We start from the raw sequence: 14,965 nt of genomic DNA, 5'->3' as shown, positions 1-14,965 counted from the left end.
GTCTCGAGCTGTAGTGGACATGAGACTAGCCTGAAGCTGCCATACCTAAAATGAAGCAGGCACATAAACAGGGTGGACAAAAACCAAGAATCTTGTCTAAAAGACCCTTTTTGGAGAAAGATAAGGGAGATAAATAAGAAGGAACTAAGTCATTAAGAAAACAAAGAAAAAATGTCTCCTAAACCAGACAAAAGTTGGGCCTAAGACATGGAAAATCCCTCCCCAATTCCCATCAACAGCTACCAGACTTGAAAATCAATAAAGCAAGAGTAGCTGCCAGACTTGAGGATCAATAAAGGAAGCACTTTGGGGAATAAGAGTGGCCCTAAAGCCCACCCACTTTTTGAGTCTTTAGATCCAGACTTGGTGGCTTCCGTCCCTCTGCCTAGTACCTACTAGCTGGGGATGTGGTGGCATAGAAGCTTAATGACACTGGAACTGCCGGCCAGAAATGGTTTGTACTCTGGCAGTTTGAGCCTGGCTCTGAGATGGAATGAGCACCTGTCACTCATCCTGCGCATGTAGCAGTTCGAAAACATGCAATGTTGCAAGTAGATAAATGGGTACCACTTTAGTGGGAAAAGCCTAGCTGTGTTTGTGTGTGCAGAGTAGCTGATTCTGGACTAGACCCAAGGCATTGTGACATGAGGCAGGGTGAGGCGAGGCCAGGATCCCAGAAGAGCCAGCAACCTAAGCACCACTAGTCAGCTGGTGTAAAGCTGGTTCACCTCGTGGTGCACTAAGGACAGGCAAGTAACAGAAAGAACTAGAATTCTAGGCTGCCAGGACTATATTGTGTCTAGCATATGTAGATTTCCCTAGCATACGCTAAATAAATAATAGTACCTACTAGCCAATTTGAGGTAGGTGTGGATGAGTATGTGCATGTGAGAAAGAGCAAATATAAATTATAACCAGCAAAATTTTGCTGTTATTTTAAATTTACCGGGTCTCCATGCATCTAAAGAACTAGTGGTGCCTCAGTGTTCAGTTGAATGTGATTTGAGTGTGGCTGTTGACCTATACCAGGGGTAGGCAACCTTGGCTCTTTTATGACTCGTGGACTTCGACTCCCAGAATTCCTGAGCCAGCATGGCTCATCTTGGAAACCTCTCCCTTTCCCCTCAGCATGACTGGCTCAGGAATTCTGGAAGTCAAAGTCCACGAGTCATAAAACAGCCAAGGTTGCCTACCCCTGACTTATACTGTGAACGTGGGATCTTTGGTGCTCTTTGCACTTGATGTTCTCAGACATTTCATTACCAAACTAGGTAACACAAGCAACAGTATATTATGTTACCTAGCTTGGTAATGAAATGTCTGTGAGAAAATACCCAACCTCAGAATGGAGAGAACAGAAACCAGCTTCCCTCAGAGCAAGTGCATTACCTAAAAGGATAGAATCCCACCAGTATAAAAAGTAGAGTATCATTCCAATAGTTTTATCAAAAACATTCCAGGGCAGGGGTTATATTGATATCCCTTTTGCTTTCTATTATCTAGTAAATCCGACATAATGATGTTTTGGCCTTGATTTGGTCCAGACTCTTTTGCAGTTCTTTAGCAAGAGGCACAGTGATCACTGTGGTTTGTATAATGTTGAACAAAGAAAATAAAAGCTTTTTGTTGCATCAATCTGGTTTGGCTTCTTTTTAAGCATTTTTCTCATAAGCCAACGAAACAGCTGTGACACAAACTTATGAAGTAGAGCTATGCAAAACATTTAACACGCTCTTCGGTATTATGAGGTGGTTACAAACCTTAAAGCACGTGTTCATTGCCTACACATGGGCCTGAAACACAAGCTGCAGCACTCCCTTTTTATCCTGGCGTACAAGATGGTTTGGTGCACTGCAAGTTCCTAGTCCCCATCACTTCCCCCCAACTACCATCTTATAAGGCAAGCTGGTTTCAGACTGAGTAGCTCCGTCACCCAGAATTTCTAAGGATGATGAAGTAGCAAGAGAAAGTTGGCACTGGGTGGGCCGAGGCTACATTAGGAGCTTGCTGGGTGGGCACAGCTGAGGGTCCTATCAGGCGAGCACAGAAAGATCAGCAACCAAAGCCAGTAGAGTTATGATGGGGGAAGAAAAAAAAGAGCAAGGTGCCCTTGGATCTCGATCTTTTTGGCCCTAAAGGCTCTTCTGGATTTGCCTCAGACCAAACCAGGAAAAACTTAAAAATGATCCAGATTTCATCTTTCAAAGATAATTATTTGCCTAGAATGTTCCAAACCACTGTCTGAGGACCATTCATTTTATGCACTGAACAAAGCACGTTTGCACCAAGACTCCCTCTGAGGGAGATGGATAGTTCAAAAATGTGTAAAATAAAATATTCTGCTTTATGCACATCCCTAACGTGAGGCCAGACAGAACTGACTGCAGGGCAAACGAAAGGGAAAAATGCATGCCAAGTGACATCCAAAGATAAAAAAAACAGCTCAGATCAGTTGAGTAGGAACACAATCTGACTTAATATGCATTGTGTGCACTGCCATTTTTTTTAAAAAAAGTGGGAATTATACATTCTGAAAAGCATTATATCTGAATGGGTTGCTGGAAAAGTGAGCATCTGCAAGAAGCTGCACAGCACACACACATGGGTCCTTGGGCAAATGTATAAGTGATCCAGTTTGTGTGATTGTGGGGCAATTCACACAGGATTGTTCTCTTCCCATAACAAAGCAGCAAAAAGACTTAAAATACTAAATTTTTTATTTTCACATTTACATTTAGTCTTCCCCTTCCCTGATCAGCACTACTATGCATTATCAAAATGTTCCATACATATTTTAAATGAAAAGGATGGAATCTTGGTATTAAAAAACTGAACAGGCATATACATTCTTGCCAAAATAATATGGACGATATTAATCAGACTCTGGAGAGAAAGCTTCAGTCAGGTATTAATGGTTAAACACACAGGACCACCGTTTAAAAAGGAACCATTTGACTTCTTGCTTACAAAGACTGCCTCCACTGCCAGAGCTCTTGAATCACCTAGAAATACAACAAGGAAGTTAGCTTTACCTAAGTCATATGCTGTCTTTGTAACCTTACAACATCATAAAACTTGTGAATAAACCAACTATTTAATGGATATAATGCCTTCTAAAATATTTATGGGCACGGAACGTAACAGTTCCAGGTTTAAAACAAGATGCACGTGCGGGAATTTCAGGTGTACCAATTTTTAAAAACATTTACTAAATGCCCCACTCAGGTCACAATGATTAAAATTATTCAGTGTATTTTCCCATTTACATTTTACAAAGCATAGTAAAGGCCCTTTTAAAGCAACCACAATTTTATTCTTCATCACAAATTCTCTTAACAGGACTGAATTGCTGGGGGAAAGGAAAACATCCTTTCAGAAATTTGGATCACAAAATTGTAAGATTTGCAGCTCTAACCCAACCAATTTGTTCCTGACACTAATATCACCACTATCTACTATGTTTTCTCAAATGCTGTTTGACGTTGGAGGGGGGGGGGGAAAGCTTAAAGCTACAAAATAGTTTTGATCTAGACATAGGCACTGAAGAGCAGGCAAATACATCAGGCAATGCTCAGTGCAAAAGCATTTTATTTGGTCAAAAATGGCATTGAGGCACCTTATTGTTTGTGAAAGGGCTCAATGACCACCCCCCAAACACAGAAAAAATGTAAACATTCTCCATAATCGCCATCAGAAAAACACCCAGTTCTGTTTTTTTTTTCTTGTAATGACTAGAAGAAATAACACAATTCTGTTAATTTAAGTGATTTTATCAAGACATAATTCCATTACCTTCGGGTCTTCTGCCTTGTAACAACTCTTAATATAATTTGCAAACTTGGCTTCTAACTTAGGAAGATTACTTCCCTATTGAAAGAAATAAAGACAAATACAACATTAAAACAATGAACTACACAAAATCTATAGTTCACGCTACAAATAAGTTAATTTAAGAAGATAGAACTGATTCACATGAAATGCCCTAGAGAAATCTTGGAATTGTCAACAAAGACACACAGCATTGCAATTCACATGGTAAAATACATTAAATGGAGACTGCGAGTAAAAATTACAATTGGCAGGAGGCAAAATCTAATTCTTCCACCAAACAACAGTTAATGCTACGTGCCTTGAAGAATACACAAAGGAAAAGCTGTAAAATACAAAAATTAAAAGCATAAGATTTGTATGTTCACCACTTGAGCTATTCAGTGTGATAAAATTACCTTTTCCATAGTTGCCTGCATTTTTGCTTTTATCTCCTCTATAGAGAATTGTTTCGGTGATTTTACAGGCCGTGGTGATTTGGGAGTCACTGGTGCCTTTTCTTTTGGGGATTCTTGTATCTGAAACATACCAACTAGGATTAAAATCCCTCAACAATAATAGAACAAGAAAACTGATGATCAACCATAGATAACTATATTCTATTGATGAGATTAGGATTGAAGCCCAGGTTCTATCATGGTATCCTCATGTGTATCCTCAGGTGTATGAAAGATAGGAAGGAAAAAAAATCTTGATCCACTATGCTATCTGGTCAAATATCAGCGAGCAATGCTTAACTTCACACTTCAGTAGTTTTACATAACGGAATGTATTTTTAAAAAAGACATTTCAAGTACATCCTTCTAACTTTCCAGTAAATGTTTCTTTTATGTCTGTAAATACGTCTTTAAAATTTTTAACTTGGCTTTAGTAGATGGATGTAAAAATCTCATCACAAATAATATCCAATACTATTTAGCATTTGTCATTGTCACTTTTTCACTGATTGTTTTATCCACAGTATAGAATACATTGCTTCTACCGTTGACTTCTGCAAGGATGATGGATTGTGTGTTCATTCTTTGGGAGCCAAGACTGCAGATGATTGTACAAGGATACAAGACACTCAGAAGCCTTTGCCTTGCACCTCATTCTACTTTCATTTATTCGAACTTCTGTGCTGTTTCAGCCAGTTCATTATCACAATTGGGATTGGCAAATGGTAAGCAACATGGTGATTTAAGCAAAACACGTGGCCATGCCAGATTTGCATCACTTCCATTGTCATTTAACCACACTAAACCATCACTAAGCAAAGCACCCAGTCACTAAGCAAGACATCACATGGCTATGTGTGATTTTATTGCTAGCTTCTCCACTGACTCTGCTTGTTGGAAACCAGCTATAAAGTATGCAAATGGTGATCATGTGACTTCAGGGATGCTATGAGTATCAAGTCATAATCTCCTTTTCTGCACCACTGCTAAGTTTTGAACAGTTGTTAAAACAGGGCAGTTATTAAGTTATTCTTCCAACTATTAGCTTTTACTTTGGGACAACTGACAGGGAGAGAATCTATTGAGCATTCTGGGGGGGGGGTTTAAGATGTTTTCTCTGTGGAGGGATGAGAGGCATTTATCAAATACTAAGTAGTTTACAACTAATAAGATTTGTTCTGAAGGGGATATCTTTTCTGCCTCAGAATGAACATTTAAGGCAGCGGTCCCCAACCTTTCTGGCCCCATGGACCGGTTTTATGGAAGACAATTTTTCCATGGACTGGGCCAGGAGATGGTGAATGGTTTCATCTGCAACCTAGTTCCCACACATGCCAGATAAAACTCTGCTCGCTCACCCACTGCTTGTGTGGCCCGGTTCCCAACAGGCTGCAGCCCGGTACCGGTCCAGAGGTTCGGGACCCCTGGTTTAGGGTGTGACTTAAAAGTCTCTGCACTATAGATTAATCCCTCAAAGGTTTGCATGAAAAAGCTGTGTAACTATCCACTTGGCAATTCATCGATACATGTAGATTCTTATTTTAACTCCTATCATATACTAGTATTATAATTCAATCAGATACTAGAAACCTAGATTAGCACAACTTCCCATTTTCCTAATTTATAATAGCCAATGATGAAAATTAATCTATATACTCACTTTCAATTTGGATGTTGTCAACTTTGGTGTTGCCAATTTAGAATCTTTTCCATTCTGTTTTGATTTTGGTGTTTTCTTCACGGGCTAAAAGAATAAATGTTAGCAGCCTCATTTTAATATAGACACTCAAGAAAGAGACTAAACCAACTAATTATTTACCATGCATTTTGCACTACAACATACAACAGCCTATGCTATTGTCCATGTTTACTGTTCACAGCTCCACCAAGTCATGCTGCCTCCAGAAACATTTATAATTATTTCACTCTGCAATGAACTATTAATTGAACCAAATGCAAGAAAATTTACTTTACATTTCTTAACTCGAAAGCATCTTTTGGAATTTATTCCAGGCACTTCTTTAAACGAAAGCAATTTGAAACAGCTCAGTTGCCATCCTTTTTCACTTTTCAACTTGTAATAGAAATAGGAAGGTATTTCTATCTGATCCTTAAAAGAAAACCTTTTAAGACCTGTCGAGAGAAACACTTTCCTCTTACGATTCACAAATTGTTCTTACAGTCCACATTTTTTAACCTCTTAAATGCAACCAAGTGCAGTTAGTTTTCCTTCACAGAAAGTCAAGCATATGGGGCAAAGATAAAAGAAATAGTCCACTGTGCTAGCTGAATGGTATCAATATTGACTTTCATAAGTTTGCTGGAATCTGTTCAGAGTAGTACCTTACCCATTCAATAAGCAATGCAACATGGGAAGGCATGAAACAGAAAAAGCAATTGTATTTTCTGGGAAGTGGAGACAAAAAAGCTACTCTTAACTGGGTCCACTGGTACAGAGAATAGCAGGGAGATGACAGAAAAATAATGCTTTGCATATGAACTACAGAATCCCAATTTCGGAGTTAGAAGCAACAAAGTGCATAAAATGTTGAGACTGCAATGATGCAAGCTATCCACCCAAAATCAGAAATAAAAATATTCAGCACAGGAAATATTCATCTCCTTTGAATCCTTTAAACTCAATCTGTTATGTATACCTTAAGTCTACTTTCATCTCAGAATGAAGCACTTTTGAGTAAAAATAACTTACTTTTTTCTGTGGAGTCTTATCTTCCTCATCATCTTCGTCCTCGTCTTCATCATCACTACAATCAAAATTCAGTTCATGTAAATTCCTAAAGCCTATTATCTAATAAATTTGATAATTCCATATCCAATTTTACATTAAAGCAAGCAGGGGGTTAAGTGAGGGAGCTAAGATACAGCTGTCCTTCTTTGTGTGTATGTAACACACATTAAGAGTAGCAACTTTGATCTCATGGCTTTGCCCGCCATCTTGACTTCTTTGACCCCTATCCCAACAGATGGTCCTACTGGAACAAGCCAAAGAAAAACAAATTAATAGGAATGAAAGAATGTAGTATCCTAGTCTAATGGGATTTTCACAAAAGGCCTAGTTGTGTGACAATTTCCTTAATATTAAGTGCATTAAAAGTTAGGTTCTCTAATAAAGTCATACTTCCAACCATTATTTAACCGAAGATAAAATTCAGATATGTAATAGAGGCGCTATTTTAAAAAATGATATAGTCTCTAAAATATATACCCCAAACATATTTAAGAACTCTATAGAGAAACATCTTTCGGTTGTATTTCCTGCCCAGGCTATTTATTTAAACACAACAGATTACTGAAATGTAACATACTCTTCTTCTTCATCGTCATCGTCATCATCATCTTCATCATCATCATCCTTGTCTGCCATCCTTGCTTTTTTCTTTGAAAGAACAAATGTAATGTTAGGGGAACACACATACCATCTTCAATACTATTTTTATGAATAAAAATAAATTTAAAACTATTCAGGATGTCAATCAAATTACAAAAATGGTCAATCTGTTTCTTTCACATTTCACACTACTAGAAGCAGTTGTATTCATAAGATTGATTCACAAAAAGTATTTTCTTCTACGAACTACATTTGTGGGTAAATTTACAGCACAGGCATACAGGTAGTCCTCAACTTACAAGTTTATTCACTGATCATTTGAAGTTATAATGGCACTGAAAACTTAGGACCTTTTTCATACTTAAGACCACTGCAGCATCCCCATGGTCATCTGACTTACATTCAGATGCTTGACAACCGACTCCTGTTTATGATGGTTGCAGTGTCCAAGGGTCATGTGATTGCCTTTTATAACTCTGACAAGCAATGTCAATTAGGAAACCAGATTCACTTAACCATGTTATTAACAACTGCAGTGATTCACTTTAACAACTGAGGCAAGAGAGGTCATAAAATGGGATAAAATACACTTAACAAAATATCTCACTTAACAGAAATTTTGGGCTCATTTATAGTTATAATCAAGGACTACCTGTATTCCTAATGTCCTGCAGATCAAAAAAAAAACAAACAAAAAAATAAACCACCTTCCATTAGATGCTTACCAAGGGAACTTTAGCTAATGTCACACCTGCAGGTCTTTTTGCCATATTTTGCTGTAGTAGTTTATCCTCTTCATCTTCAGATTCTGGTTCTTCCTCTAAAGCTATAACAGAAGACAAGAGTAAATCAGACAACATTTTCCAACTACAAAGACAAAAGTGTAACTAAATTTACTTTAGCAACCTGAATGGAAATAACAACCCAAATTAAAACACAATATTATAAATGTTCTTTACCTACAAGGTGTTGTCCACTGACATAAACAGGCCCCGAACCACTTTTCAATCTCAGAGTTACTGGAGGTGTAATTTCAAAGCCACCTAATGAAACCTTAAAAGAAAAATAGAAAGTTCTGCTGAAATGGAAAAAAAAACCCATGACAGGCAGACATCATTAACTAGAACTCAAACCAAACCAGGCTGAAAGAGGTTGCTATTATTTTCAAATAAAGCTAAGGACTGCAATCCAAAAAAGGATCCTTTGCTCAAAGTTAAGCTAGCTAACTAACTAGGGAAAGACAAAAAGGGATATTTTTCCCAAGAAAGAGAAAGAAATGCAAAACACACTAACTCCGTATAGGTGCCCTTGAGGGTGCTGAGACCCAAAATGCAGCTGCCTACTTGGCACCCTAGCTAGTTCAGAGAATAGCCTATGTGTCTCATGGGCTACCACTAGGGTTCTGGGTAAAATTCAAGATGCTGGGGATTACTTACTCCACAGATTTGTTCCTATGATACTGTTTTCTCCAGGTTGCATCTTCCCACCCTATAGGGCCCAGCAGGGATGGGTGCTCTAGTGGCTCTCCTATCTAATTATCAGAAGGTTGAAATCAGAGAATGATATTCTCGGTATCAGCATCCTTACTTTAGAATATGATCCCTGGTCCCCAAGCTTTTGTTCCTTAGCCTGCATGTATTACCTAACAGTTTCATTTTAAACACAAAAATGTACTCAAAAAATATTTGTACTGCACTATTCAAACCAAGTACATAGAAAATAAAAGTTTTTATCAAACTGGAGTAAAACAAGTTTGCCATAAAAGATCCTTTCGAGTCAAATTACAGGGTTCTAAAAATGGAGGGTTTCCCCCCCCCCCAGTTTCAAGCTTTTTCCAAACCTGGCTCTTTCATCCAGTATTGACAGAACAGGAAAACGCAGAACAGCAGTCATTTAAGCGTATAGTCATGCTGCTGAACTATTCAAATGTCACAACTCAATCAAAACTTATGAATAGTGCCCATAATTGTTTGCCTTTCAATAACAACTAGAATTCAAGGGGATGTAGTGAACCAATTATCAATCACTTCCAATTCATGACATGAAGGACCTAATTTTGCTAGACTTTTAGTACCTTAAACGCAAACATATATACTGCTCAAAAAATAAAGGGAACACTTAAACAACACAATGTACTGTATTTAATAGTAGGATGTCTTATCTTGTGTTCCCTTTATTTTTTTGAGCAGTATATTTCTGCCCAGTTCTCTGTACATTTACGTAAGTCTTCCCAATCATATTTTGTGAACTGCAAAGCATGTTGCTTTGAGCTTTGATACAGTGCTTACATCTTGAGCATTCAAACTCTATGCTTAATATCAATTGTACGCTGCCTTCACTTGCTGAGCACTGGTGGCAGAGCTTGCCAGATATGTAACTCTGGTATGTACTTGTTCATTAGATAAAAAAGATACTCATCAATATTGAGATGAGAAGAATCTGACTTTGTTCATGAGCTCTGCTGAAGAAAATAGTTTTAAAGCTGTTGCTTCTATAGCTAGTTATGCCTGCTTAAAAACAGCATTTGAATTTCTTTCTTTCTTACAGGACTTACCAAAGATGAATTAAAACCTATGTCTTCCTATTCCTTGCCTAACATCAAGCTACCCATTCCGCAAAATATTGGAACCCAATATCTTTAGCAACGAAGATTTGATTGTAACAAAGTAGCATTTCCAATATAAACTAGAAAGAACTGAAATTATTTCTGAATTACTAACTGTGACACAGTTGTAGACTATTTATTCAGTGTATGGCATCCTCAGAGGTTATGCAATAGTGATGTACCTATATGTTAAATAACAAACCAGCAAATATGTAGATATAGCCACAATAAAATCACAATATATCATAGTCATAATGACAACCGTCTAACCGCTTCTACTGTGATTGAGATGAGATCATCCTAGATGCGTTGAAGTTTCCTGAGATTTCTTGAACTATACGTATTACTACATTGCTGGCTCTCAGCCATTCTCCAATGAAAGAGCTCTGCCTTAGTTCTGGCATGGCCCATTCCGATTCTATTCAGGTGACTCCATATTTTTAGGGCAACTGCGTTCCTGGGAGTGGTTTTATTGGGTCAGTGTGGCCTGTTAGGTTATGGTTCTTAAAAGTCACCCATTTTAATGTCCATTCTTTATGTAGATGGTAAGACTGCTGTGTGTCATGACAAACTGGTTTCTTAGACTTTACTGGTGAGAGGTAGAGAATCTAATATTTTATGTATCGGTATTCCACTCTTGACGGTCTGTTGTCACCTGAGATCAGGAGGGGCAATGTTAGAAAGAACATGGAGCCATGAGAGCCATGTGCATTTCAGGGTTTGGGATATTCTCACTGTGTCATTAAGGTGAAGATCAATTTTATTGATATGACTGCTTCCCTACACAGGTATGTAATATTCTAATGATTGTGCCACTATACACAATGTTTTGCTTGTGCTCCCCAGCTTGTTCCTACAATTTTTCTAATCAAGTTGTTCCTGGTTTTCACAATTTCAACTTCAAAGCGATTCAAGTTGTAGTCTATGAATTATGGCTAAGCTTGGTAGTTGACCAGCCTGACAAAATTTAATAAAAGATCTTTCTAAAAAAAGGCTAGAATCAGCTCATTAAGACAAAGGCATACAATGCTTTAGAAGATATTCTCCAATGGCAAGCATATCACATTTGCATTCCAAGGAGGATCAGGTGAAAGAGATTCTAGAGAAATGTGAGGTGCAGCTGAAGAAATAAACAAATGAGTAACAATTCGCATGTGGAAAATTCCTGCCTCACAATCAATCACTTTGAGAGTCATTAAAACAAAGCCTTAGTGAAGAATTGGGATCATGGAAGAGACCTCTTTAGTTTCTCATGCAGAGAATGGAAATAGTAAGCATAGTAAAAATTAGGGGAAGGAGTCCCAGTAAGGGTTGTGTTCATATTCTCCTTTAATAAATACCCCATCTTGTTACCAAAGGTTGCAACAATAAGCATTGTAATCACATGTGAAATGTCAAGTCAAAGCAGGTGAAAAATTCTTTTTAACATGTGTTGAAAGTGATTTGTCTATTAAGTGAGACCCTTCTCCTATTAAAAGGGCAGTTAGTTTTTTAAAAGGAAAATTGAATTAACAGCATCAATTCTCAGCAGTTACCAATTTATAGGAATCTAAAAGGCATATTCATTTTCAGAAATAAAATATTTAAAAAAATAAAATGATGAACGTAGTGCTCCTGGTACAATAAGTGCTTTCTACTTCTTAAAAAAAAATCCACATCTTTTGAGCACAGACTTTGACTCTGGGGAAAGTTAAACAGATGCAGGCCTGTAATTACTTTTATAACTTTTGGGGTGCATTTCAAGACATCCTACTATGTACTAACATGAGAAGTTTCCTTCCATCCCCAAATCTTATTTGTCCTCTTGTTTGTGGAATAGCAGGCACACATAATCCTCCAAACTAAGATAACCGGCAAGGGTGGTTTTTATACAGTGAATCCAGTTGAGAACGCTAAGGGGAGAGCAAATCAGTTGACATAACCAAAGGAGGAAGGTAAATATCCTACTTCCTTCCTCTATTGAAGCTGTGACTATATGATCTCAGTGGGGAAAAAAAGTGATTGCAGTAACAATCAGATGGGGGGGGGGGTTTAAACATAAGATTAGGAATTTTCTTCTAGGATCCACAAATGCTTTTTTTAAAAAATCAGATATTTTAATGGTTTCTGCATTTTACTAGCTAGTCTATGAACAGACTGAAATAACTGAAACATATTTATCAAAATGAATTATGTAAATATTTGTACAACTATTAAAAAAACAATTAAGTACATACACTGATACTCATATTTTGATATCCAAAGTTCCCATAATGGCTTCAAGCAGAGAAAGCAATGTACTTAAAGCAGTTTAAAATTCTCATAGCAGTAAGAGTGGAACCTGTACCAAAAATGGCAATGTTTGTAATACTTGTTAATTCATTTTACTAAACAAGAAATGCTCTTACCGTAGGCTGAACCGACATCTTTAAGGATGCCAGTGTCACTTTTATCTGGTTGCCTTCATAGTCCAATGCTTCTGCTTCAACAACGTGCAAGTCATCTTTAGCACCAACTCCTAAACTAACCTGCATTACAAAATACAGTGTTTGAGATGTTAATTCCTCCTACAGTAATCACAAGTGGGGGGAAAATGTAGCTTCATTATTTATCCAGAATTAAATATATCAACTGGGCACATGCTACCATAACTAGCTTGCATATTCAGCAACTAACTGCTGATTATCCACATCTGAAGATACTTTGCATGATTAAGAGCATTTCAAGGAACCACAAAGTATGTCCAAATAGCAGTTTATAGCCTGTGTCAAATTACTCTTTAGGAAGGGAAAAAACTACACCTACTGTTCTTAGAGAAAGCTGATGTTCGTTTTCTTCATCGTTCACCTTGAAGTGGTATGGCTTATCTCCCTTCAGTTCACAGCCTGCAGAAGAAACACGTTGCGACCATGTAATTATTAAAAAGGAAATGCAATTCCATTTCAGACCCAAATAATAATAATAATAATAAAAATTATACAATTACATCTACCTACGCAAAAGTGTTTTACAGAAACGTTTCCCCGGGCCTAGGACCACGGACACAAAGGCCAGAAATGGGGGAATTAATCGTGCACAAGGCCGAGTTATTTAGTACAACCACCCTTTCAGAATGTTCAGGTAGCAGCCATTTCTGATTCGGCCTGTAGGGCCATAAAAACGACGTTGCCATCTACCGTTTGCAAGATGCATCTCACGCCCTACGCAGGAAAGCACGTGGCCACCCATCTTTCTCCCCCTGCCCTGTTCCCAGTACAATACAGGCACCGGCCAGGCCGTTTCTCGCAATTCCCCCAGTCAATCGCTCTCCTTGGGCCAAATTTCTTTTTTTTTTTTTCTCCTTTCCAGTAGGGTGAAAGCGTTTCGTTTCAGCGGTGCCCGATTTCGAGCGACCGTTTTATCAAGAGGCACGGACTGATTGATGCGAGCCACTTCTCTCCTATTTGCTCCTCCGCTCTCCGGTTTTATAAACCCGTGCACGGAGTCGCACCGAAGCTGGGCCTTCAAACGAATTCAAGCCAGCAAGCCAACGGCGCGGCGTGTCGCATTAACACACACACACACACACACACACAAAAAAAAAACCCCCACACAATTGCAGCGTTTAAAAAATAAAAATGGAAAGGCGCTGCGATAAAAAAAAAAAATCGCGGAGAGGAAAGAGGCCCTAGGTCAAGGGGTAGGCAACCTCGGCTCTTTTATGACTCATGGACTTCAACTCCCAGAATTCCTGAGCCAGCCAAGCTGGCTCAGGAATTCTGGGAGTTGAAGTCCATGAGTCATAAAAGAGCCGAGGTTGCCTGCCCTAGGTCGACCACGTGGCGAGGAAAGCAGCGGCGGCGGCGGCGGCACTTCAGGCGGGGGAAGGGGTCCAGCCAAAGCGGCGGCCCGCCAAAATGCAGCCTTTCTCCGCCGCCCGCACGACCGTTTTTCTCCCGGCCAAAGCGGCCGCCTCCGCCCACCAAAGCCCGGCCACGTGCGAAGGCCCGGCGAAGCAGCCTTCCCGCCCCGACCGGCCCTTGCAGCGGAAGAGGGCGCAGAAGGGAGACGGGCCAACCTATTTACCGAAAAGGAAGGTCTGCGGGCGCAGGGAGCCCATGTTATCCATATCGCTGTCCTCCATGCTGCTGGCGCGGCCTCGGCTGCCGAAGAGGGAGGGAAAAAGACTCGAGGACGAGAACTCCGAAGCCGCGAGCGCACCAGCGACCTCTGGGAAATAAAGCGCCGCTCGGGGGCCCCCCTCCCAACTATATGAAGTCGCAAATCTCGCGAGAGCAGTCGATTACCGTTCGGGCGACTCAGGAGCCGCGATTCTTTACCCCCCCCCCCCGGGCAGGCCGCCTCACCACGTGATCGGAGTGGCTCACGCGGTTGGAAAAAGGAGGTGGGGGGGGCTTGGGTACTCCGGGGTGCGCAGGCGCTCTTGGAAGATGAACCCCGCGGTGGTTTGGAATCCGGGAGGCTTCTAGAGCGCCTGTCGTTGCTCTCCTTGCGCCTTGAGACTAGCATAGAAAAGGCTTGCGTTCGCCGGCTTCATCTCCGTATATACAGAAAATTGGGTTTTCTTGTTTTGTCTCTCTGGGCTTTGGGTCATAAATACGTTAATCTCAAACGTTATTTGCGTTTCCGGTCTCGCTTTCTACGTGCCAAGTATTATTTCAGAAGAGTCTAGGGGCAGGGGTAGGCAACTTCGGCTCTTTTATGACTCGTGGACTTCAACTCCCAGAATTCCTGAGTCAGCATAGCTGACTCAGGAATTCTGGGAGT

At 39.7% G+C, this 14,965-nt stretch overlaps 1 protein-coding gene across 1 annotated transcript; it reads right to left on the bottom strand.

Moving 5' to 3' along the window:
• Window positions 1-2,699: 2,699 nt before the first annotated feature.
• NPM1 (nucleophosmin 1) lies at window positions 2,700-14,458 on the bottom strand. Its single transcript, XM_083379624.1, has 11 exons — window positions 14,264-14,458; window positions 13,004-13,083; window positions 12,607-12,726; window positions 8,574-8,667; window positions 8,340-8,440; window positions 7,592-7,662; window positions 6,976-7,030; window positions 5,926-6,009; window positions 4,227-4,346; window positions 3,793-3,867; window positions 2,700-3,002 (listed from the first exon to the last, which is right to left on the bottom strand). The coding sequence occupies exons 1-11, from the start codon at window positions 14,319-14,321 to the stop codon at window positions 2,964-2,966; spliced, it is 897 nt and encodes a 298-aa protein (XP_083235750.1). The 5' UTR covers window positions 14,322-14,458; the 3' UTR covers window positions 2,700-2,963.
• Between the last annotated feature and the right edge of the window lie 507 nt (window positions 14,459-14,965).

This window comes from Vipera ursinii (genome assembly GCF_947247035.1).
Source record: "Vipera ursinii genome assembly, chromosome: 1".
Taxonomy (NCBI): domain Eukaryota; kingdom Metazoa; phylum Chordata; class Lepidosauria; order Squamata; family Viperidae; genus Vipera; species Vipera ursinii.
Note: the sequence above shows the minus strand (reverse complement) of the source record. Positions and strands in the feature narration are given on the sequence as shown.